The sequence below is a fragment of the Heterodontus francisci genome, chromosome 16 (genome assembly GCF_036365525.1).
Source record: "Heterodontus francisci isolate sHetFra1 chromosome 16, sHetFra1.hap1, whole genome shotgun sequence".
NCBI classification, from domain to species: domain Eukaryota; kingdom Metazoa; phylum Chordata; class Chondrichthyes; order Heterodontiformes; family Heterodontidae; genus Heterodontus; species Heterodontus francisci.
In genome coordinates, this window is record NC_090386.1 from 21653363 (window position 1) to 21680319 (window position 26957).

The 26957-nt window shown below is 47.5% G+C and overlaps 1 protein-coding gene across 1 annotated transcript in view; it reads right to left on the reverse strand.

The window, feature by feature from the left end:
- eapp (e2f-associated phosphoprotein) overlaps positions 1-26957 on the reverse strand; it is a 37095-nt gene that overhangs the window by 877 nt on the left and 9261 nt on the right. The window contains exons 3-5 of the mRNA XM_068048037.1: positions 11118-11222; positions 5279-5396; positions 4417-4530 (exon numbers count right to left, since the gene is read on the reverse strand). Of these exons, the coding sequence (XP_067904138.1) occupies positions 4417-4530; positions 5279-5396; positions 11118-11222 (337 nt within the window). The remainder of the gene's footprint in view (positions 1-4416; positions 4531-5278; positions 5397-11117; positions 11223-26957) is intronic.

Below are 26957 nucleotides of genomic sequence, written 5' to 3' on the forward strand. Positions count from 1 at the left end.
TACACTGAGGGTCAAAGTTTATATAACATTTCTGTTAAGCGCTTCCTTCTTGTGTCTGTAATTGCATCGGTGCTAAATGACCTATGCAATCACCACCCACTTTCAAATGTGCATAGCTCCAAAGCATGAAATTGGGAACTGCATTCATGACACCCTAGGTTGGAATGTAGAAACAGGAGTAGGCCATTCAGCCCCTCGAACCTGGAAAAGGTCTTAGGGCTCCTGTCGCTAATGTAGATGACGCTAGTCTACTGCATGGAAATAGAATGAAAAACTTGAAGCCAAAAGCAACACCAACCATTCTCAGATCATCCCACTATGCTGCTTGTCTGTCACCACTGCTCAACCTTCCAAAGGCATTCAATAAGGTACCACAAAAAAAGGTTAATACACAAAGGCTCATGGAGTTGGGGGTAATATATTAGCATGGATGAAAGATTTGTTAAAAGGTAGAGAGTAGAAATAAATGGGGTATTTTCAAGTAGGCAAGCTGCAACTATTGGAGTGCCGCAAGGATCAGTGCTCAGGCCTCATCTAGATCAAAGTCTTAGACAAAGAGACCAAGAATAATGTATCCAAATTTGCAGATACAAAACGAAGGGGCAATGCAAACTGATGACACAAAGAGGCAGCAAAGAGATATTGACAGGTTAAGTGAGTGGGCAACAAAGTGGCAGATGGAGTGTAATGTGGGGAAAATGTGGTTATTGACTTTGGTAGTAAGAATTAAAAAGCAAAATATTTTAACAGGCATGTACTTGTAACCAATGAGAGAGAGATGGGTGTACAAGAAACACAAAGTTAACATGCAAGTACACCAAGCAATTAGGAGGACAAATGGCAGTGGCCTTCACTGCAAGGGGATTGGAATGGAAGTCTTGCTACAATTGTATAGGGCACAGGTGAGACCCCACCTGGAGTACTGTGCACATATTCAAGGTAGAATATACGTACATTGGAAGAGGTACAGTGAAGGTTCACTAGATTGGTTCCTGGAATAAGAGCATTGTTCTATGACGAGCGGTTGAGTAAACTGGGCATGTACTCTATGGAGTTTAGAAGAATAAGAGCTGATTGAGACACTGGAGAGGTTGTTTCCCCACGGCTGGGCCTCCAAACTTGACTACTCCGCTGCAATCCCAGCTGGTGTCCCACATTCTACACTGTGTAAACTTGAGGTAATCCAAAACTCTGCTGCCCATGTCTTACTTTGCACCAAGTCCCATTCCCTCATCACCCCTGTGCTCGCTGACCTACACTGGCTCCTCCGCAAACAAATTCTTGATTTTAAAATTCTCATTCTTTTCAAATCCTGCCATGGCCTTGTCCCTCCCTATCTTTGTGATTTCCTCCAGCTGCACAATGCACCAGGATACCTGCACTCATAATTCAGGCTCCTTAACATCCCTCATTTTAATTGCTGCACCATTGTTGGCTGTGCCTTCAGGTACCTAGGCCCCAAGCTCTGGAATACCCTCCCTACCACTTTGATGAAAAGTAAGAGGGAAAATGCTCCACTGGTTGGAGTCAAAACTAGCACAAAAGGAAGATGATTGCGGTTGTTGGAGACTAATCATCTCAGCTCCAGGACATCACTGCAGGATTTCCTTAGGGTAGTGTCTCAGCCCAACCATCTTCAGCTGCTTCATCAATGACCTTCCCTCAATCATAAAGTCAGAAATGGGGATGCCCGATGATTGTATAATGTTCAGTATCATTTGCAACTCCTCATATAGTGAAGCAGTCTGTGTCCATATGCAGCAAGACCTGGACAACATTCAGGCTTGGGCTGATGTATGGCACAAATGTTACTTGCCACTTAAGTGCTAGGCAATGACCATCTCCAACGAGAGAGAATCTAACCATCTCCTGTTGACATTCAACAGCATCCCAACATCCTGGGGGTTAGCATTGACCAGAAACTGAACACAATTACTGTGGCTACAAGAGCAGGTCCAAGGCTGGGAATTCTGCAGCGAGTAACCTACCTCCTGACTCCCCAAAGCCTGTCATCATCTACAAGGTATAAGTCAGGAGTGTAATGGAATACTCTCACTTGCCTGGATGGGTGCAGCCCCAACACCACACAGGAAGCTCAACATCATCCAGGACGAGGCAGCCCATTTGATTGGCACCCCATTTATCACATTACACATTCACTCCCTCCACTAATGACAGTGGCAGCAGTGTGTACCCTATATGCAGTAATTCACCACGCCTCCTTCGACAGCACCTTCCAAACCCAGAACCTCTACCACCAGGACAAGGGCAGCAGATGCATGGGGAACACCACCACCTACAAGTTCTGGTCCAAGCCACAAGCCATCCTGACTTGGAACTAGATTGCTGTTCCTTCGCTGTCACTGGGTCAAAATCCTGGAACTCCCTCCGAACAGCACTGTTCATGTACCTACATCACAAAAACTGCAACGGTTCAAGAAGGCTGCTCACCACCAACTTCTCAAGGGAAATTAGGGATGGGCAACAAATGCTGCCCACATCCCTTGAGGGAAATAAAAAAAATCCTGAAACATTAACTCGGTTTCTCTCTCCATGGTTGCTGCCTGCCTGACCTGTTCAGTATTTCCTGTTTTTACTTTGTTAAAGCCAGATGAGGAGGGGGGTCTCAGGCTGCACTTTCACCCTTCTCTTGTTTGACTGCAACAGGATTTATCCTTTTTTAACACAGTGGTTGTGCTTACCAACTCAGTGAGCATTTGCTCCTGTTCCTCTAACGTGATTGCAAAAGAATCCGACAGGTTTTCTTGAGTTTAAAGAGATAGGTTTATTACACAACACTCTAACCCGATTTAAAATACTAAAAATACACTACACATTCACACGAGAGTCACACATACAGATAAGAGGGAAACAAATTTGGTGGTTGGATTAAAGTCTGGAATAAATGGAATTTAAATACAGTATAGAAGTTCAACAGTCTTCAGCTGAAATTGTAGTCTTGACGTCCTTGCTGGGCCACGGACACGGTAGGTTTGCTTTCCTCAGGGCTCTTGAAGGGAGAAGGGTGGTGGTTTTTCTTCCCCTAGTTGCTGGCTGTAGCAGTCTGTAGTCTTGGGGAGCAGGGGGAGGGAGGGAATTCCCAGTTGTAGCCAGATCTTCTCAATATTTTCTGGGGGGAGAGAGAGAGACAGCCCACTTCGTTGCTGGCTTTTCAGTTACTGCCTGTCTGCACTGAGGTTTTTTTCTGGAATCTTTTTAAGGTGCTACATGTCCCCCATGGTATCCATCCACATTTGGAGGGATTGCCTCTTTCAAAGTCTTTGAAATGGCTTTGAGTTACTTAGAATGGCTTTATCAACACAATTGTCAATCACTGACAGCAAGCCATTGTGTTGGCTGAGCTTGGTTAGACTTTCCGTCTCCAGTTTAATCCCCTGGTTTTTCAAATGTAAATTGCAGTGGCTGTCTTGGCTGCCTGTTTTTTCAAAAGTTAACTTATAGCATTTTTCCATTAAAAGTCTAATGTGAGTTTCCAACCGATTAAATTAATATTTTCCATTTGGCATATAGGGTTTTCTTGTCAACTTCGAAAGTACTTAATTTGATGTGAAGAACTTTAGGGCATCCTGAGGTCATGCCAGTCTTTCCTTCTTCAAATGAAGAGTTTAATGACCTGTGAAACACTATGTAGATGTTAAACGTGCCATTACCTTACTAAAGGTGAATCTCCTATAAATGACAGTTGAAGAAACCTGTCAAAACTATTTTTGCCTATGAATGTCAGACATTGCGTCTCCTCAGTAACCACACCCCCCCCACCCCGCCCCAATACTCTGCTTAATACACACACTGATGTACCTGAAATAAAGAGAGTGGGTGTAGAACTATACTGGAGAGCTTAAAGGAACAGTGGCACAGATTAATGTTTATTTACAAAGACAATACAATGATGAAAATTAGCCGAGATACCTTACAGTGTCCTTTAAATGGGGAATGCCACGTTAAGTGCTAGTTTAGGTGCCTGCCATTTTTGGGCCAACCACAAGCAAGAGAAATCAAACAGCAACACCAATCTGAACAATGTTTGAGTGACTGTCCACACAATATAACCATCTTCCCACCCAACCCCCCCGCGAAGGTGCTGACTCTTGTTCGAGTAATAGATTCAAAAATTATATTTATTCCTCCGGCTTCTCATTTGTGACCCAAGAGAGAGAATGTTGCCACGTCACCGTACAGTTAGGAGCATCACTGTTGTCTCAATCTAATCTTACCTGGCATCCACAAAACATGCAGGGGTTCCTGGCCACTGAACTAGAGATGGAACCCTGACTGCTCATCCCTCCTTAGTCTAGGGGCCAGTTAAGTCCCCCGACAGATAACACGAACTGAAACAGAGCATTTTGACTGGTTCTGGGCCTGGCATCTTCACAAGAGCTAATGGCTGCTGCTTACCGCTGGCAGTCCAGACATAGTGTTGTCATACATGCTGGACAGTTCAGAACTGCATCGCTGGTTGGTACAGGTGCGGTTTCTGACTGGTTTGACTGGTTATTGAGCCCACGATACCTACAAACAAGAATGTTGGGAGTTAGGTCTTAGATGTTTTATATTAGATTCACCATTACATCCTAACTTTTATATTCTACACCTAGTCAGAAAATTTAAATTTTATTAGTTTTCTTCAGGGCCTGATCCACTTGTGATGCTATGATCCTGAAACCCCCAAACCCTCTGCTCTTCCCTATCAGCCAGCTATCCCCAAAGTACTTTTATTTTTTTAAAAGCAAAATTTGCCACCTCAGATCTTCTCAATCAGTCACCAGCCAATCTCATTAGCTGGTGAGACCACATGATTTGGGAGCATAAAGCAAACTGCACCATAACTGATATTTCCTCATGGTTCATTCCTCTCTAGCTTTGAGACTTGGATCCGTGTCAGTACTTAGATGCCACAGGCTCCTGGGGACTGATGTTTCTTTAGCTTCCATCCTCGTTCTTGCCCATTTCCCAAGTATCCCTTTACTGCCCTCAGCAATCACACACCCTTCCAACCACCCCAGGTTATCCCTGAAAGCACAGGGAGGAGACAGCATCATAGCCTCAACCAATTTCCACCCCCCTCCCCCTTCCATCAGTCACCAAAACAACCAACCGTCTGGTATCCCAAACCCAGAATGGTAACATCCAATTCTAAAACATTGTACTAATTATTCCAGAACTCTACTGAGCTGGCACCAGAGATCACCTCAAGAAGCTGATGCTAAGGAGAAAGTCGCCTCCTTCAACACGAAGCAAAGAAATACGATTCACTCACCCTCTCCTCTGCTGGTCAACCCAAGCCTGGTCACGGTCATCTTGATTCGGATCATACAACAGTTCGTCATTTGTCAGAACTTTCTGCCTCTTTCGTTTCTTCTTTGAATCACATTCTTCTGCAAGGATTAGGGCAACATTTAGTGTGGCTGTCCTGAGTGTCATAAAATTCATTTCTGAATTGCAGTGGAAGAGAAGCAATCCCCAAATTTATAAGAAAAATAAAATTAATGCTGATCAGATGTTTCAGTTCATATTTCTGTAGAAATTGTAATTTTTTTGTATCATTATTCATTCACAGGATTTGGGCATCACCAGCAAGGCTGGTATTTATTGCCCATTTTAGCTCTGTTATGACCAGGTGAGAAAGAGGTCTAGGGTTCCCTTTCAGCCTTCACCTGGTCTTACTGTAACAGGGTTTAATTTTAAATACACCCTGTTTTTAGCTTCCCCTTGGTGAATCCTTGCTCACCGCTTTCCAATTAGAAGGTAAAGAAACCAGCAGAAACAGGCCTTCTTAGGTTTCAAGAAAAAAGGCTGAAATTTATTAAACTTAAACTCTAATTTCGGTTAACGCCTAAAGATACACAATGCGCCCACGCTAGCACGCATGCAGATAGGGACAGAAAGAGAAGAAAAATAAAGTGGAAAAGTTTGAGGCTATCTCTGAAGAGGGTTTTTTTGTTACTGTGCTTCAAACTCGCTGTAGAGTCCTTGATTGTAGGTAGAGCTTGCTTTTTGTTGGGGCCCAGTATTCTTAAACCTTGTTCACTGTAGGAGACTTTTTTCGCTTTGGGTTCATGTGTCTTCAGTGGGTTTTGGAGTTCCGTGAGAAAGAGATGGGAGCAGACAGGAGAGGCTGTGGTGAGCCAGCCAGGAGAGGTATTTTCAATCTAGGAGCAAACAGCTTTCTGCCGAATCTCAGTTCAAACTGTACAATTCAGAAAAAAACCCAGTCTGCCAAGCAGGTTAGTCATGTGACTAACTGGTTTGACCATGTCTGCTTGTGGATTGTATTGGAGCAGGGGATAGCTGCTTTATTCCAAACACTGTCTGCTAAATGCAAAAACGTCTTTCCAGCCAGGGACCTGGCAACCCCTTGTCACAGGCCTTCTCTTCTTTCCAGCAACAATTTGAAATTTAATGTCCACGTGGCAAAATTAATGTGGCCTCATTCTTGACAGGTGGGGGCCTGCATAATTAGCTCCGAGAATGTTGCGCTGTGCCTTCTTTGTAATGCTTTGATAAAACTGAGTGGCTTGCTGGGCCATTTTAGATGGCATTTAGAGTTAACCCCATTGGTGTGGTGACTTAGAGTCACATGTAGGCGAGACTGGGTAAGGATAGCACGTTTCCTCCCAATCAGAACCAATTGGGTTTTTAATAACAACGATTCAATAGCTTCTTGGTCACTTTTTATTTCCAGATTGTTTTTAAACTGAATTTAAATTCTCAACCTACGTGGTGAGATTTCAACTCACCTTTTCTAGATGATTAGCCCACTAAATAACCACTATACCATCACACTTGTGTCATCCACATATAAAGCCCCAAGTGGCCCTTTGAAGTCACTCGGCTAAAGGGTACTTCCCACACACCCCACTGTGCTCTATTAAAAAGGCTGAGATTGAGATTTGCCAGCGTCTTATGACTCCAAAACACTTCTTGGTCCTTTGAAATTTGTAGTTTGTGTTGTTTCCCAACAAGTCACTTGCACATTCTCCACGGGATGTTACTGGAGCATCAATTGCAAGGGGAGAAACTTAGCTCGAGGGCACCTGCCAAGCAACAAAAACTGGCAAACTTACAAAAACACATCATCTAAAAAATCTGAAGAAAGGTTATTTTGACTGGACTCACCTAACCCTTGAGGTGCACAGAATTCCTACCTTCAGAAAAGGTTTGGAGTTGGGTCCAGGACAAAGCTGCCTGCTTGATTGGCACGCCATCCACCACTCAAAACATTCACTCCATCGACCATCAGCGCAGAGCGGCAGTAGCGTGTACAGTCTGCAAGATGCACTGCAGCAATGCACCAAGCCTCCTTCGACAGCACCTTCCAAACTTGTGACCTCTACTAACTAGAAGGACAAGGGCAGCAGATGCATGGGAACCTCACCATCTGCAAGTTTCCCAAGTCACACACCATCCTGACTTGGAACTACATCGCTGTTCCAAAATCCTGGAACTCCCTTCCTAACAGTACTGTGAGTATACCTACCCCAATAGACTGCAGCAGTTCAAGAAGGTGGTTCACCACCACCTTCAAGGGCAATTAAGCTTGGACAACAAATGTTTGCCTAGCTAGTGACGCTCACATCCCAAGAACAAATAAAAAAAGACACTACTCGCATGACGGGAAACAAAAGGGGCAAGCCACTTCTCCAAGTGCTCAGAGCAGCAGTGGCACTGGCAGCAAGTCTGCAGGCTGTGGACGTGGTGAAGGCCTTGAACCAGACCCAACATGGACATCTCCCCCCTCCTCCTGGGTGGGGGGACACTGACCCCCGACTCCTACTGCGGAGGGACACTGACCCCTGAATGCCACAGAGGCATTGGTACCTCTGTGTACTGATCATCCAATGACAGAATTTAGACGCAGTATTTGGAGGCAACAGATGAGTCTTCTGGTGCTCAATAACATGATAGAATTCTCATTAAGATGGACAGTGAGACAGTTGATTCCGAGACTAAGGTCCTGAATTTAAATAAAGGAAACTATGAAGGTATGAGGTTAGAGCAGGCTATGATAGATTGGGGAACGTTACTTAAATGGTTGACAGTGGATAGGCAATGGCGAGCATTTAAAGAGCGCATGGATGAATTACAACAATTGTTCATTCCTGTCTGGCGCAAAAATAAAACAGGAAGGGTGGCTCAACCGTGGCTTACAAAAGAAATTAGGGATAGTATTAGATCCAAGGAAGAGAAATATAAAATGTTCAAAACAAGCAGCAAACCTGAGGATTGGGAGCAGTTTAGAATTCAGCAAAGGAGGACCAAGGAATTAAGAAGGGGAAAATAGAGTATGAGAGTAAGCTTGCAGAGAACATAAAAACTGACTGTAAAAGCTTCTATAGATATTTGAAGAGAAAAAGATTAGTGAAGACAAATGTAGGTCCCTTACAGTCAGAAACGGGGAATTTATAATGGGGAACAAAGAAATGGCAGACCAATTAAATACATACTTTGGTTCAGTCTTCACAAAGGAGGACACAAATTCCCTCCCAGAAATGTTGGGGTACATAGGGTCAAGTGAGAAGGAGGAACTGTATGAAATCAGTATTAGTAGGAAAATTGTGTTAGGGAAATTCAAGGCTGATAAATCCCCAGGGCCTGATAAACTACATCCCAGAGTACTTAAGGAAGTGGCCCTAGAAATAGTAGATGCATTGCAGGTCATTTTTCAAAATTATATAGACTCTGGAACAGTTCCAACAGATTGGACGGTAGCTAATGTAACCCCACTATTTAAAAAAAGGAGATAGAGAGAAAACAGGGAATTATAGACCAGTTAGCCTGACATCAGCAGTGGGAAAAATGCTAGAGTCCATTATAAGAGATGTAATAGCAGAGCACTTGGAAAACAGTGACAGGATCGGACAAATTCAGCATGGATTTACGAAAGGGAAATCATGCTGGACAAATCTACTGGAATTCTTTTGAGGATGTAACTAGTAAAATAGATAAGGGAGAACCAGTGGATGTGGTGTATTTGGACTTTCAGAAGGCTTTTGATAAAGTCACACTTAAGAGATCAGTTTGCAAAATTAAAGCCCGTGGGATTGGGGGCAAGGTACTGACATGGATAGAGAACTGGTTGGCAGACAGGAAACAAAGAGTAGGAATAAACAGGTCTTTTTCTGAGTAGTAGGCAGTGACTAGTGGGGTACCGCAGGGATCAGTGCTAGGAACCCAGCCATTCACAATATATATTAATGATATAGATGAAGGAATTATGTGCAATATATCCAAGTTTGCAGACGACACAAAGCTGGGTGGGAGTGTGAGCTGTGAGGATGCAGAGAAGCTCCAGTGTGATTTGGACAGGTTGAGTGAGTGGGCAAATACATGGCAGATGCAGTATAATGTGGATAAATGTGAGGTTATCCACTTTGGAGGCAAAAACAAAAAGACAGATTATCTGAACGGCGATAGATTGGGAAAGGGGGCGGTGCAGCGAGACCTGCGTGTCCTTGTGCACCAGTCGCTGAAAGTAAGCATGCAGGTGCAGCAGGCAGTTAAGTCGGCAAATAGTATGTTGGCCTTCATAGCGAGAGGATTCGAGTACAGGAGCAAGGATGTCTTGCTGCAATTATACAAGGCCATGGTGAGACCACACCTTGAGTATTGTGTACAGTTTTGGTCTCCTTATCTGAGGAAGGATGTTCTTGCTATGAAGGGAGTGCAGCGAAGGTTCACCAGACTGATTCCTGGGATGGCAGGACTGACGTATGGAGAAAGATTGGGTCGATTAGGCTTGTATTCGCTAGAGTTTAGAAGAATGAGAGGAGATCTCATAGAAACCTACAAAATACTAACAGGACTGGACAGAGTAGATGCAGGAAGGATGTTCCCGATGGCGGGGGTCACAGTCCAAGGATAAAGGGGTAAGCCACTTCGGACTGAGATGAAGAAAGATTTCTTCACCCAGAGAGTGGTGAACCTGTGGAATTCTCTACCACGGAAAGCAAGTTGAGGCCAAATCATTAAATATATTCAAGAAAGAGTTCGATATAGTTCTTAGGGCTAAAGGAATGAAGGGATGCGGGGAGAAAGCGAGAACAGGGTACCGAGTTTGGATGATCAGCTATGATCGTATTGAATGGCAGAGCAGGCTCGAAGGGCCGAATGGCCTACTCCTGCTCCTATGTTTCTATGTACAGTACCAAAGTAGTTATGTTACTGGAATAGTAATCTAGAGGCCTGGACTAATGAATCAGAGACTTGAGGTCAAATCCCAGCACAGCAGCTAGATAATTTAAATTCAGATAATTCAAAAAATATGGAATAAAAAGATAGTCTCAGTAATGGTGACCATGAGACTACCGGATTATTGTTAAAACCCATCTGTTTCACGAATGCCCTTTAGGGAAGGAAATCGGACGTTCTTACCCGGTCTGACCTACATGTGACTCTGGACCCACAGCAATGTGATTGGCTCTTATCTGCCTTCTGAAATGGCCTAGCAAGTTGTATTCAAGGTGGCGGTTCACCACCACCTCAAGGACAATGAGGCAATAAATGTTGGCGTTGCCAGAGACCCCACATACAGGGAATGAATTTTTAAAACTCCATATATCTTAGATCCTAATGTTTACAGCAGCATTACCCAAATTCAACCCCAATGCGGGCTATATACAGTCAGCAAATTCCCCATCCTTCCCCATTTTCTGCTCTTCCTCTGAAGAAGCTGACCCCCCACTGGGACATGCTTCCACAGAGCCAGCAGCCCTTAGTACCTTGTCCAAGTGATTTATCTTCATGCCTGAATATTATAGTGAAAATTGGCAGGCTATTTAACTGAAGAAGGCATTGCGGGCAAGCCTGAAATCAACCTTTTTTCCTAGCCTTGGGCACTGAGGCCATTGGCAATGCGCAGATTTTCCTTCACAATAACCAATAATAAATCATTCTTAACCAAAGTAAAACTAAAGCATGTGCAGGAATCCAAACATCAGGTTGTGGTAAACCTGGCCAATATCAGACCTCTGGTGCTTTCAGATTTAGGGATCACAGAAAACCCTTAGGCCTGTAACAAAGTCCATGTTATCAAGTGTGTTCCCAAGTATGAAGACCTTCTGACTGCAAGTAAGGTAGTAGAAGAAGTGGAGTCTTACTCTGTTCATTTTCAGCCTCAGAGTCAGAGTCGAAATAGACTTCATCGTAGTACTGCGGATTAGGAACAGCTTGGGACTGGCAGCTTCCGATACTGGATGAAGCACCTGACAAGATGAAGGATCAGAGTGATCAAAAACATTTATATAGCACTTTTCATGACCACCAGATGTCTGAAAGCACTTTACAGACAATGAAGTACCTGTTGTAATGTAGTCACTGTTGTATAGTAGGAAACGCTGCAGCCAATTTGCACACAGCAAACTCCCACAAACAGCAATGTGACCAGATAATGCGTTTCTGTGAAGTCTATTGAGGGGTAAATGTTGGCCAGGACACTGGTGATAACTCCCCTGCTCTTCTTTGAAATAGTGCCATCCACCCAAGCAAGCAGATGGGGCCTTGGTTTCATGCCTCATCCAAAAGACTACACTTCCAACAGTGCAGCGCTCCCTCAGCACTGCAGTGAAGCGTCAGCCTTAAAATTGCTTTTATGTTTGAAAATTATACTTATCAAGGCATGGACTGCTGTTGCAAGGAATAGAACACTTGTCAGCACCAAAAACTTCGAGCAGGTACAAAATGATAATAGAGTAAAGCTTTCTCTACACTCTCCCATCAAACACTCCCAGGGCAGGTACAGCACAGGGATAGTGAGGTGGAGGACTCTCAATTTAGCTGTTGCTATAACAAAATGGGTTACATACAGAGTAAAGCTCCCTCTCCACTCTCCCATCAAACACTCCCAGGACAGGACTGGGTTGGCTGTTGCCTGATCGGGACTGCTCCGCACCAGGGAGCGACGAGGATCAGCTGACTGTGGGTTGTGTGCTGGAAGCTGGACAACTACTGCAGGAAGGGAGACACAGAATCTAAAAGGAAGGTTTTTCCACTTATTTTGTCAACAAACGAAGGAATCAGGAAGATATAAAAACTGAAAGTTCTGTTGTAAGTTTGTTGAGCATCCAAGCCATTTTTATTGATTGTTGGGGGGGGTGGGGGCAGTGCAAAGAGGCCCTGGTGGGGCTGCTTGGATCAATCAGGGACTCCTGTGTTGTCTGACACCATTGAAAATGGAGCTCCATCCCCACCCCAACTACCTTGCCTGGGACAAGAGATTTCGTCTCATAACATTAGAGGAGTGTGCCTGGGCAGTTTCAGCTGTCCCAAATGAAGACAACACCCTGTCCCCACACCCCTAAGCAGAAGACCAATGAAGAGACTGCTCTCAGTGCGAAGATGGATTCCTTCAGGCCTTCCTCTCTCTCAGCCTCTTAACCCCCCCCCACCCTTGCCATAACTCCCCCACCATAAGTATTTGTGTTACTAACTTATTTTCTATTTTTTCTTTTTCAGCAAACAGCGAGTGTGGCTCTTCAGCCCCATGGATTCCCCATCCTCTCCAGTGGTGGGACCTTCCTATCCTATGGCCCCATCACCATTCAGGCTTTTAACAGCAAAAGTATCGAAAGAAGAGTTACATCCACCCGAATATGACTATTGAGGCTTGCGTAAAGGCAACGGAGGAGATTTCCGGCCTCCCTACCATTGTCACAGCTTCAAAAATGTATGAGAAGGCTGTATTTTTTCTGAAGACCAAGTGGGCAGTATCCCTGGTCCTGAGCAAGGGACTCACTGTGGATGGGATGTTCCTGCCAGTAGACCCTCTGGGAGCCACTGCACAGCAGATTCTACTGTCCAATATCCCACCCTACTTTCCCAGTAAGCACTTCCTCCCCCACCTGATGAGGTCAGGGATTATCTCAGTTCTGCTCGGCCTTCAGAAGAACACCCTTTGACATGTCTACTCCTTTTGCCACCAGCTATTTTTGCAGCTTGCAAGGGAGGATATCACAGAGAGCCATTTCAATGTGGAGTTCTACCGTGTCTTCTGGATCTTGGACAGGGCACAGTGCCAGGCCTGTAAGTAGGTGGGGCATGTATGTAAGAGCTGGCCCAACCTCTAGTCTGCCAACTCCACCTCAGCAGCCAAGGGTGGTGCCATCGCACTTCCCCCTACGCCTGCAACAGCCACTGCACAGGTGGTTCTAGAGGCACAAGATGAAACAGCTTAAGGCTCGCCCCTGGACAAGGAGGAACAACCTGTGCCTGAGCTCAGCCCAAGACCTGATCCTGGGGAGCCAACCTGCCCTATGGGGCGGAGCTTGGGTCCAAGGAATCTGGGCAGGAGAGAGCGGAGGTAGAAGCAGAGACCTCTACTGAGATGGAAGTGTCTTGAGCCTCTGCACTCCTCCCAGAATAAGAGGTGCCCCTTCGCTGATGAAAGCCTTGAGGAACAGGGTCCATTTCCTGGCACAGGTCCTCAAGCCCTGAGCAGGATCCCTCTATCCCTCAGGTTGGAGGGGTTGGAGAAGAAGTCTCTATAAATCTGGTAACTTCCAAGGAGGGGAGAGTGGCTGGTTGCCTGTGGCTGGGGAGCCTGTGGAAACCCCCCCCCCCCCACCTAAAGAGACAACACTCCATCTGCTGCTAGGTCAGGTGACCTGTTTTTGGGGGGGGGGGGGGGTTGTAGAGTTGGGACCTGTGAAAGTTAGCCACCCCGTCGCCTATTATTGCCACCCAGAATTTGAACGCTGTTAATAGTGCCCTGTCTGCTGGGCCCATGGGTACCGGCAGGGTGGGAGACAGCCTCCTCTCTCCACCTCTGGTCCTGGCTGGATTTCCGGAGTCGGGAACAACCGTCAGCCTTGGGCTGCTCACTAGCATGGGGATGGAGATGGAGGGGGTCCTGAACCACAGGTGGCCAGAGGAGCCCAGGGAGAACTCCTCTGCCACTGATCCTGGGGGAGATATTGTGACTGAGGTGGGACCAGCTGGCATGACCAGGACATCTGTCCCACAACGTGATGGGTGCGTTGGCTGCTGGCGGTGACGACTGGGAGCAGGATGGGGACTGGCTGGGGCACTGAGGACGATATTGAATCGATTGCCAGTGAGGCAGTGGTCTCCCTTGTGCCCTCCACTGAGTCTCCTCTTATCCCCATTACGAAACTCCGGGACTTCCTTGCTGTTAGCAGGGGTTGCCACAATAAAGTTTGGCTGGACCGCGACCAGTGGTCGGATTTGGCGCTGCCCTTCAGATCAGTCTGTACTGCCCTCAAAAAGATGGGGAAGGGCACGGTCGTGAAAACGGCCGCACAAAGCCAGTTCAAGGCATTCCTCTCTGGGTTGCTCAGGGAGCAATTGGCAACAAGTACTGCCACTCCCTCCTCACGATGAGGTGTTTTGGTGACAAAAGTTCTTAAATCCTGACATGAAGATAACCACAGCCAGCCTCAACATCCACAGCAGCAGGGGGTCTCTCCACAGATTTCACAATCTTAGTCCTCAGGGAAGGAAGGTGTGCGGTGAGTTTTCTGCAGGAAACCCACACCGTTCTGGCAGATGAAGCCACCTGGTTCCTGGAGCGGCAGGGTGGAGTCTACACAAGTTACCTCACCCCTATTTCTAGTGGAAAATTCGGCCAGATGTCTTGGAGGATCAAGGATCTTGTGCTGGGCTGCTTGCTCCCACTCGCGATTTGCCTGGGTGGCGTGCTGCTCCACTGTGTGAACGTGAAATGTGCCCAGGCATGTTTCAAGCGCGCTTCTTTAAAGAAATGTCCGCTGCCTTGAGGTCCATTAATAGCGGCGAGTGCATCATCCTCAGGATGGGGGAGTGGGGGGAGGCGGGAGGGGAGGGAATTTTAACTGCACCCTTGAGGGGAGGGATCGTTCCGGTCCCCAGTATGGCCAAGCGTTGGTGGAGAAGTTGAGGGAACGAATCAATTCCCTTGGCTTGGTGGATGTCTGGCGGAATCTCCATCCCGACTCCAGCGTCTTCACCTGGAGATCTGGAGGAGAGTCCCGAATCAACCGCCTCTACATTTCGCAGGAGTACATCTCCTGTGTCTCAGCAGCCTCCATGCAGCTGGAGTCATGCCCGGACCAGCACCCGGTGTCGGGAGAACTCACTCTGCCACACTATAGGAAGGATATGATCCAGAGGAAAGGGGCCTCGTGGTTCGTACCTATTACGGCACGTTGTTCTCTCTGGATCTGTCGAGCGAGGACGTGCGCAAAGTCTTGTGGGAGGACCTACCGAAGGTCAGCCCGGAGGGTGCCAAAGGACGGGAGGCACTGCTTAGGTTGGTGAAGCTGACCGGCGCCCTCTGATCATCTCTCGAGGGGCAAATCCCCGGGGCTGGACGGGTTGACCGTGAAGTACCGCAGGGTTTTCTGGGATGTCCTGGAGGGCAATCATGCGCAGATCCTGGGGGAAAGCCGGGCGACAGGGGACATTCACCTCTCGTGGCGATATCTGCCTACTTCAATTTTGGGGCTGTACTACAGGTCTCCCAACAGTGAGCTGAGATAGAGGTACAAATATGTAAACAGATTATGGAAAGATGTAGGAGCAACAGGGTGGTGGTGATAGGAGATTTTAATTTTCCCAACATTGACTGGGATTCACTTAGTGTTCGAGGTCTAGATGGAGCAGAATTTGTAAGGAGCATCCAGGAGGGTTTTCTAGAGCAGTATGTAAATAGTCCAACTCGGGAAGGGGCCATACTGGACCTGGTGTTGGGGAATGAGCCCGGCCAGGTGGTTGAAGTTTCAGTAGGGGACTACTTTGAGAATAGTGATCACAATTCCGTAAGTTTTAGAATACTCATGGACAAAGACGAGAGTGGTCCTAAAGGAAGAGTGCTAAATTGGAGGAAGACCAACTATACCAAAATTCAGCAGGAGCTGGGGAATGTAGATTGGGAGCAGCTGTTTGAAGGTAAATCCACATTTGATATGTGGGAGGCTTTTAAAGAGAGGTTGATTAGCGTGCAAGAGAGACATGTTCCTGTGAAAATGAGGGGTAGAAATGGCAAGATTAGGGAACCATGGATGACAGGTGAAATTGTGAAACTAGCTAAGAGGAAAAAGGAAGCATACATAAGGTCTAGGCGGCTGGAGAAAGACGAAGCTTTGGAAGAACATCGGGAATGTAGGACCAATCTGAAACGAGGAATTAAGAGGGCTAAAAGGGGTCATGAAATATCTTTAGCAAACAGGGTTAAGGAAAATCCCAAAGCCTTTTATTCATATATAAGGAGCAAGAGGGTAACTAGAGAAAGGATTGGCCCACTCTAGGACAACGGAGGAAAATTATGCGTGGAGTCAGAGAAAATGGGTGAGATTCTAAACGAGTACTTTGCATCGGTATTCACCGAGGAGAGGGACTTGACGGATGTTGAGGTTAGGAACAGATGTTTGATTACTCTAGGTCAAGTCGGCATAAGGAAGGAGGAAGTGTTGGGTATTCTAAAAGGCATTAAGGTGGACAAGTCCCTAGGTCCGGATGGGATCTATCCCAGGTTACTGTGGGAAGCGAGAGAGGAAATAGCTGGGGCCTTAACAGATATCTTTGCAGCATCCTTAAACACGGGTGAGTTCCCGGAGGACTGGAGAATTGCTAATGTTGTCCCCTTGTTTAAGAAGGGTAGCAGGGATAATCCAGGTAATTATAGACCGGTGAGCCGGACGTCAGTGGTAGGGAAGCTGCTGGAGAAGATACTGAGGGATAGGATCTATTCCCATTTGGAAGAAAATGGGCTTATCAGTGATAGGCAACATGGTTTTGTGCAGGGAAGGTCATGTCTTACCAACTTAATAGAATTCTTTGAGGAAGTGACAAAGTTGATTGATGAGGGAAAGGCTGTAGATGTCATATTCATGGACTTCAGTAAGGCGTTTGATAAGGTTCCCCATGGTAGGTTGATGGAGAAAGTGAAGGCGCATGGGGTCCAGGGTGTACTAGCTAGATGGATAAAGAACTGGCTGGGCAACAGGAGACAGAGTAGCAGTGGAAGGGAGTTTCTCAAAATGGAGACGTGTGACCAGTGGTGTTCCACAGGGATCCGTGCTGGGACCACTGTTGTTTGTGATATACATAAATGATTTGGAGGAAAGTATAGGTGGTCTGATTAGCAAGTTTGCAGACGACACTAAGATTGGTGGAGTAGCAGATAGTGAAGGGGACTGTCAGAGAATACAGCAGAATATAGATAGATTGGAGAGTTGGGCAGAGAAATGGCAGATGGAGTTCAATCCGGGCAAATGCGAGGTGATGCATTTTGGAAGATCCAATTCAAGAGTGAACTATACAATAAATGGAAAAGTCCTGGGGAAAATTGATGCACAGAGAGATTTGGGTGTTCAGGTCCATTGTTCCCTGAAGGTGGCAACGCAGGTCAATAGAGTGGTCAAGAAGGCATACGGCATGCTTTCCTTCATCGGACGGGGTATTGAGTACAAGAGTTGGCAGGTCATGTTACAGTTGTATAGGACTTTGGTTCGGCCACATTTGGAATACTGCGTGCAGTTCTGGTCGCCACATTACCAAAAGGATGTAGATGCTTTGGAGAGGGTGCAGAGGAGGTTCACCAGGATGTTGCCTGGTATGGAGGGCGCTAGCTATGAAGAGAGGTTGAGTGGATTAGGATTATTTTCATTAGAAAGACGGAGGTTGAGGGGGGACCTGATTGAGGTGTACAAAATCATGAGAGGTATAGACAGGGTGGATAGCAAGAAACTTTTTCCCCCAGAGTGGGGGATTCAATTACTAGGGGTCACGAGTTCAAAGTGAGAGGGGAAAAGTTTAGGGGGGATATGCGTGGAAAGTTCTTTACGCAGAGGGTGGTGGGTGCCTGGAACGCGTTGCCAGCGGAGGTGGTAGACGCGGGCACAAAAGCGTCTTTTAAGATGTATCTAGACAGATACATGAATGGGCAGGAAGCAAAGAGATACAGACCCTTAGAAAATAGGCGACATGTTTAGATAGAGGATCTGGATTGGCGCAGGCTTGGAGGGCTGAAGGACCTGTTCCTGTGCTGTAATTTTCTTTGTTCAGAACTGTCAGCTGGCCTCCCTCCTCAGTACAGATTATAAAATCTTTGCCCAGGCTATGCCCCATCACCCTGGGCTCCCTGCTGGCCTATGTGATGCATCCCGACCAGTCTTACACAGTCCCCGGATGTTCCATCCAGGACAACATCTACCGGATCCATTTTTCCCAGAGGACTGGTCTGTCAGTTGCCTTTCTCTCCCTCGATCAGGAGGCGGCGTTCTACAGGGTGGATCACGAATATCTTTTCGGGACTCAGCGCACATTCGAATTAGGGCTGAATTTCGTGGCCTGGGCCTGACTTTTGTACGCCTCTGCAGAGCGTCTGGTCAAAGTTAACAAGTCCTTGACGGTGCCCCTTCGCTTTGGGAGAGGAGTGCATCAAGAATACCCTATGTCCACCCAATTAGATACCATGGTTGGTGGGTTTGGCTCTGCGCGGGCCGGGCATGAGGGTCGTGCTCTTGACTTACGCAGATGACGTGCTCCTCACGGTCACAGATACCACTGACTTGCAGGGGAAGCGTGAGTGCCAGCAGACCTTTTCTGCCCATTCTCCACAAAGATCAATTGGGAGAAATGTTTCGGACTCCTGGGTCGACTCCCTGCCGGAGGAATTAACGCCTTTTGCGTGGAGCACCATGCACCTCTTCTATTGGGAGTCTACCTGAGGAAGTCTGGCCGGCAAACCGGCAGGAATTGTAAGCTAAAGTCACCACTTAGCTGGGGTGGGGTGGGGAGGACAGGACTGGTAGGAATGCTTTCCTACAGGGGAAAAACACTGGTCATAAACCAACTGGCAGCCTCGAGGCTGTGGTACTGATTGGTCACTTAGGTCGCCCTCCCCTCCTCCACCACGCACCCACCTCGTTTTCCCACTACCCCCCGCAACTGGCATTTGCCACCAAGCTCCAGAAGGTGGTCATCGATTTCTTCTGGGACAAAAGGAAACGCTGGCTCTCTGCCATGGTCCTGAGTCTCCCGATTGAGGGCAATGATGTGCGTCCGTATCCAGACTGCGACTCTCTGCCTTCGGTCCCTGCAGAGATACCTGTAGGTCGAGTGTCCTCCAAGATGGTGTGCACTGGTAACGTAGGTTTTCTGCCGGGGGCACTGCCTTCAAGATGATAAACAACTCCCGGCTATGACGCCTCTCTGAGTGAGTTGCCTGTCATTAACCGGGATATATTGAGTCTGGAACATGTTCGCCTCCAGTCAGGGTGCTCCACCACTGGTGGGGAACAGGGCTCTAGCTGTCCGAGTGGCCAGCTCAGGGGTGGACTGACAGGCAAAGGAGTAGCCAAAGTCTCCTGGACGCCAGTCACTGCGGGTGTCGAGGGGACTCAGGAGTGTGAAGCACTACCAGCCGAGCTGACCCCCATTTGGCTGGACTGCTCATTGGACACAGGCCCCAAAACACTCCGAGAGGACTGATCCCCCACAGCCCAAGTCGCCTCTCGGAAATGCCCTTTGTGCCATTTCATACTGTGCAGAGGGGTTTCCTGTACAGGCTGCTCCTGCACACTCTCCATCTGCTACCCAGAAATGCTGTGGTGGTCCGAGTTGTCATCTGGCAGCGAGGGGAATCCCCAGTCGAGGTCTCTCTATGCGGTAGTCCTCCCCCTTTACATTGGGGACCTGGGGTGGAAGGTGCAGCACAGAGCAGTCCCATGCAATGAACTTCTAAGTAGGTTCACGGACTCCCAGGCCCCCTGTAATTTCTGCGGCCTGGATAAGTCAGTGTTCCATGTATATATGGAGTGTGTGAGGTTGCAGTCACTCAGTTTTTAGAGTCAGAGTTATACAACACAGAAACAGGCCTTTCAGCCCATCATGTCCGTATCAGCCATCAAGCACCAACCTATTCTAATCCCATTTTCCAGCACTTGGCCCGTAGCCTTGTATGCTATGGCTTTTCAAGTGCTCATCTGAATACTTCTTAAATGTTGAGGGTTCCTGCCTCTACTGGCAGTGTGTTCCAGATTCCAACCACCCTCTGGGTGAAAAAGTTTTTCCTCAAACTCCCCTAAACCTCCTGCCCCTTATCTTAAATCTATGCCCCCTGGTTATTGACACCTCCACTAAGGGAAAACGTTTTTCTTTTTATTCATTCATGGGATGCAGGCGTCACTGGCCAGGCCAGCATTTTATTGCCCATCCCTAATTGCCCTAGAGAAGGTGGTGGTGAGCTGCCTTCTTGAACCGCTGCAGTCCATGTGGGGTAGCTACACCCAGAGTGCTGTTAGGAAGGGAGTTCCAGGATTTTGACCCAGCGACAGTGAAGGAACGGCGATATAGTTCCAAGTCAGGATGGTGTGTGACTTGGAGGGGAACCTGCAGGTGGAGGTGTTCCCATGCATTTGCTGCCCTTGTCCTTCTAGTTGGTAGAGGTCGCAGGTTTGGAAGGTGCTGTCTGAGGAGCCTTGGTGCGTTGCTGCAGTGCATCTTGTAGATGGTACACACTGCTGCCACTGTGCGTCGGTGGTGGAGGGAGTGAATGTTTGTAGATGGGGTGCCAATCAAGTGGGCTGCTTTGTCCTGGATGGTGTCGAGCTTCCCGAGTGTTGTTGGAGCTGCATCCAACCAGGCAAGTGGAGAGTATTCCATCACACTCCTGACTTGTGCCTTGTAGATGGTGGACAGGCTTTGGGGAGTCAGGAGGGGAGTTACTCGCCTCAGGATTCCTAGCCTCTGACCTGCTCTTGTAGCCACGGTATTTTATATGGCTACTCCAGTTCAGTTTCTGGTCAATGATAGCCCCTAGGATGTTGATAGTGGTGGATTCAGCAATGGCGATGCCGTTGAATGTCAAGGGGAGATGGTTAGGTTCTCTCTTGTTGGAAATGGTCATTGCCTGGCACTTGTGTGGCACGGATGTTACTTGCCACTTATCAGCCCAAGCCTGGATATTGTCCAGGTCTTGCTGCATTTCTACACGGACTGCTTCAGTATCTGAGGAGTCACGAATGGTGCTGAACATTGTGCAATCATCAGCGAACATCCCCACTTCTGACCTTATGATTGAAGGAAGGTCATTGATGAAGCAGCTGAAGATGGTTGGGCCTAGGACACTACCCTGAGGAACTCCTGCAGAAATATCCTGGAGCTCAGATGATTGACCTCCAACAACCACAACTATTTTCCTTTGCGCTAGGTATGACTCCAGCCAGCGGAGGGTTTTCCCCGATTCCCATTGACCTCAGTTTTGCTAGGGCTCCTTGATGCCATATTTGGTCAAATGCTGCCTTGATGTCAAGGGCAGTCACTCTCACCTCACATTCAGCTCTTTTGTCCATGTTTGAACCAAGGCTGTGGAGCTGAGTGGCCCTGGCGGAACCCAAACTGAGCGTCACTGAGCAGGTTATTGCTAAGCAAGTGCCACTTGATGGCACTGTTGATGACACCTTCTATCACTTTATTGATGATTGAGAGTAGGCTGATGGGGCGGTAATTGGCCGGGTTGGACTTGTCCTGCTTTTTGTGTACAGGACATACCTGGGCAATTTTCCACATTGCAGGGTAGATGCCAGTGTTGTAGCTGTACTGGAACAGCTTGGCTAGGGGTGCGGCAAGTTCTGGTGCACAGGCCTTCAGTACTATTGCCGGAATATTGTCAGGGCCCATAGCTTTTGCAGTATCCAGTGCCTTCAGTTGTTTCTCGATATCATGCGGAGTGAATCGAATTGGCTGAAGTCTGGCATCTGTGATGCTGGGGACTTCAGGAGGAGGCCGAGATGGATCAACTCGGCACTTCTGGCTGAAGATTGTTGCAAATGCTTCAGCCTTATCTTTCGCACTGATGTGCTGGGCTCCCCCATCATTGAGGATGGGGATATTTGTGGAGTTTCTTCCTATCTACCCTATCTCAATTTTGTAAACCTCAATCAGGTACCCCCTCAGCCTTCTCTGCTCTCAGGAAAACAACCCTCGCCTTTTCAGTCTCTCTTCATAGCTGAAATGCTCCAGTCCAGGGAACATCCTGGTGAATCTCCTCTTCACCCTCTCCAGTGCAATCATATCCTTCCTATAGTGTGGTGACCAGAACTGTACACAGTATGCCAGCTGTGGCTTAACTAGCATTTTAGACAGCTCCATCATAACCTCCCTGCTATTCTATGCCTTGGCTAATAAAGGCAAGTATCCCATAGGCCTTCCTAACCACCTTATCTACCTGTGCTGCTGCCTTCAGTGATCTCTGGAAAAGTACACCAAGGTCCCTCTGTACTTCCTCGGGTCCTACCATCCATTGTCTATTCCCTTGCCTTGTTCGTCCTCCCAAAATGCATCACCTCACACCTCTCAGGATTAAATTCCATTTTCCACAGCTCCACCCATCTGTATCGTCCTGTAATCTAAGGCTTTCGTCCTCACCATTTACAACACCACCAATTTTCATGTCATCTGCGAACTTACTGATCATACCTCCAATATTCATGTCTAAATCATTAATGTACACAACAAACAGCAAGGGTCCCAGTACCGATCCCTGCAGTACACCACTGGTCACAGGCTTCCAACTGCCAAAACCCTCGACCATCACTCTCTGCCTCCTGCCACTAAGCCAATTTTGGATACAATTTGCCAAATTGCCCTGGATTCCATGGGCTCTTACCTTCTTGACCAATCTCCCATGAGGGATCTTATCAAACGCCTTACTGAAGTCCATATAGACTACATCAACTGCTTTACCCTCATCTACACATCTAGTCACCTCCTCAAAAAATTCAATCAAGTTTATTAGACATGATCTCCACCTGGTTTATCCCTGCTACCCTTCTTGAATAACGGTACCACATTCACTGTCCTCCAGTCCTCTGGCACCTCTCCTGTGGCCACAGAAGATTTGAAAATTTGTGTCAGAGCCCCTGCTATCTCCTTCCTTGCCTCACATAACAGCCTGGGATACATCTCATCTGGATCTGGGGATTTATCCACTTTTAAGCACACTAAAACCACTAATACCTCCTCCCTTTCAATGCTAATTTGTCCTAGTATATCACAATCCCCCTCCCTGATCTCTACACCTACATCGTCCTTCCCCATAATGAACACAGATGAAAAGTAATCATTGAAAAACTCACCTATGTCCTCCGGATCCACACACAGATTGCCACTTGTTCCCTAATGGGCCCTACTCTTTCCCTGGTTATCCTCTTGCCCTTAATATACTTGTAAAACGCCTTAGGGCCTTCCTTTATCTTGCCCGCCAGTGTTTTTTCATGTCCCCTCTTCGCTCTCCTAATTACTTTTTTAAATACCCCCCTACACTTTCTATACTCTTCTAGGGCCTCTGCTGTTTTCAGCCCTCTGAATCTGCCATAAGCCTTTTTTCCCCCCCTTATCCAATCCTCTCTATCCCTGGACATCCAGGGTTCCCTGGACTTAAATTTTACAGTTATGGTCACTATCCCCGAAATGCTCCCCCACTGACACTTCTACCACTTGTCCAGCTTCATTCCCTCAGATTAGGTCCAGTACCGTCCCTTCTCTTGTAGGGCTTTCTACGTGCTGGCTCAAAAAGCTCTCCTGTATGCACTTTAAGAATTCCGCCCCCTTTAAGCTTTTTACACTAAGACTATCCCAGTTAATATTGGGGAAGTTGAAATCCCCTATTATTTTTACACCTCTGAGATTTGCCTACATATCTGCTCCTCTACCTCTCGCTGACTGTTTGGAGGCCTATAGCACATGCCCAGCCAAGTGATTGCCCCCTTTTTCTTTAAGTTCTACCCATATGGCCTCTAAGACATCATCCCTCCTTACTGCAGTAATTGATCAACAGTGCAATGCCAGCTCCTCTTTTACACCCTCCCGTCACGCCTGAAGATTCTATACCCTGGAATATTGAGCTGCCAGTCCTGCCCTTCCCTCAACCAAGTCTCTGTGATAGCAATAATATCATATTCCTATGTGTTAATCAAAGCCCTCAATTTATCTGCCTTACTAGTAAGACTCCTAGCATGAAAATAGGTGCAATCCAGCCTTGCATTATTCGCTTGTGCCTCAACAGGTCTATATTTACTTGACCTTCCAGACCAACTTAGGTTCTCTTCTATATTTGGCTGTGTATCACCCCCTACTGTACCTCCACTCGGTATCCCATCCCCCTGCCAAATTAGTTTAAACCCCCCCACCCCCCCCCACAACAGCACTAGCAAACCTCCCAGCAAAGACATTGGTCCCGTCCGGTTCAGATGCAACCCGTCCAACTTGTACACGTCCCACCTTCACCAGAAATAGACCCAGTGATCCAGGAAACTAAAGTCCTCCCTCCAGCACCATCTTTTCAGCCACGCATTCATCGGCTCTATCCTCCTATTCCTATACTCACGAGCACATGGCACTGGGAGTAATCCAGAGATTACAACCTTTGAGGTCCTGCTTTTTAATCTACCTAGCTCCCTAAATTCTTGTTGCAGGACCTCATCCCTCTTTCTATCTATGTCGTTGGGACCAATGTGCAGCACGACCTCTGCCTGTTCACCCTCCCCCTTCAGAATGTCCTGCAGCCACTCTGACATCCTTGACCCGAACACCATTCTGGAGTCACATTTGCGGCCGCAGAAACATCTATCTGTACCCCTTACAATCCCCTATCACTATAGCTCTTCCATTCTTTTTCCTCCCCTCCTGTGCAGCTGAGCCACCCATGGTGTCACAGACTTGGCTCTTATTGCATTCCCCTGAAAAGCTATCTCCCCCAACAGCATTCAATGCGGAATATCAGTTAGAGGGAGATGGACCCAGAGGGCTGCTCCTCAAGTTTTGGTTGCACTTCAGCCCTATGCTCCTGATTTCTGGCCACCCAGTGCGGCGGGGGGAGGAGCTCGTCGGTCTGCTCCTGGGCCAGGCCATGGTGGCAATTCACAAGTCCAGGCCGTTGGGAGATCCATCCATCCTGATTGCCTGCCCCTCTTCCGAGGTTACGTTCACGCCCGGGTGACCCTGGAGAAGGAACATGAAGTGCCTGCCAGTTCGCTTGAGGCCTTGAGACCTGTGGATGGCTCAGGGGCTGGAGTGCATTATCAATGCCAAAAATGGCACTTTAATCGGAGTTTCGTTTCATTTATCTATTTTTAATAAAGTTATTTATTTAACATATATCTAAAGGGGGCCTGAGGAATAAAGGCCACCTTAATAAAAAAAGGGTACCATACAGAGTAAAGCTCCCTCTACACTGTCACAGAAAAACACTCCCAGGGCAGATGCAACATGGTGAAGGGGTCAAGTAAAAACAAGTTGAGTGTTAGAAAAGCGTCTCAGCAGAATTTAACACTCAGGTTGGGAGAAGAAACAAACATGCTGCTAGGTAAAGGGCAGCAGTAGGGAGCGAAGGTTGGAGCCGGGGCCTCGAGGCCACTGTTTCTGTGGAAGGTTGGTGTGATGGGAAACAAAGTGATAATAGGCTCGGGATGGAGCCATCTGGTCGGTGTAGTGATAAGGTTGAGGATGTGTGTTCATTGGAATGTGTAATCAATCACCATTGTTTTATGATCAATCATCTGTTGTTTGAACACACTGCATGATAAGAACAGTATATAAAAGTTTGTGAATGCAAAGTCAGAGTATTACCTTGGAATATCTGAGGTGGCAGCTCTCCCTGCGTATGCTTGAATAAACGATCGAACAACCTGTACCTGAGTCTCCTCGTGGTGATCGAGTTCTCCCATAACAGCGAGATTGGCTGCTACCTAACTGGGACTGCTGAGTGCAGCAATGAGCCTCAGCTGACAGTACTGCAGTCGGTTGGAGGAGGTGCTGCTGGGGAAAGGAACTACTACAGGAGAAGAGAGAGCTACAGTTTTTCTAACAACTTTTACTGGAAGAGACTTTGCGAAGTGGCTGTGTTTGAAGGTGGGTGAAAATGTACCTGAGGCTTCCTTTGTTTTGGACGGTTGGGGGAAGGAAGGGGAGGCCGAACAAGGGATGGGGCTGCCGATTCTAAAAGGAGCTGTGTATTTTTCATTAAGCATTCAGGGAATCTTCCTCCCCACCCCAATTGCCCAGCCTGGGTCAATAGGAGTTGCCTGGCTAAGGAGAGAGAAGACAAGATAGTGCCTGGATAGCTTCAGCTGACCGAGGTGAAGTCACCTCCCCTAGCTGGAAGAACAGAAGGCCGGAAGACAAGTAGGCTTCTCAGAAACTGTTTAAAAGTGTCGATGCTCACAATACTGTAGCCAAGCCATCACTCTCAGCCTGACTCTTGTTCTTTCTTGCACTCAGTCTCTCCCCTATTTTTTTTTTATTTAACTTCTTATTGCTTCATTTTGTTTTCTTTTCTCCTTTGTAATTTGAGGGTTGAGATTTGGGGTTGGGCTTGGATCTTGACCCCATGGCGAGTCCATCTATGCCGGTGGCTGGGCACTCTATCACCTATGCGGCTGCAGCCTCTGTGGCTGGCCGCATGGCCCTGTCACCAATCAAACTACTCACTTCCAGTCACGGGGTAAAGAGCTATCCCCACCCCAACACCTCTATTGAGGCCTGTGTAAAGGCAATGGCTGATGTTGTTGGCCCTTTGGCCATTGTCGCAGCCTCAAAAACAGACGAGAAGGCTGTGTTTTTCCTGAAGACCGAGCGGGCAGTGACCGGGGTCCTGAGTAAGGGGCTTGTGGGTGGGACTTTCCTGCCAGTGGACCCTATGGGACCACTGCGCAGTGTGTAATTTTATCCAATGCTCCACCCTTTATTCCCAGTGAGCTCCTCTTCCCCCACCTGCACCACCTGGGAGAAGTGAGGTCATGGACCACCCCAGTCCCGCTCAGACTTTGAGAAAGCGGCCTCTGGCATGTCTATACTCCTTCCACCACCAACTATTCATGCAGCTGGCGTGGGAGGTGGTCTCGGAAGGCCACTTCAATATGGAGTTCCAGGGGAAGCCCATGTCTTCGGGACCTAGGATGGGGCACTATGCCAGGCTTGCAAGTGGGGATGGGGCATGTTCG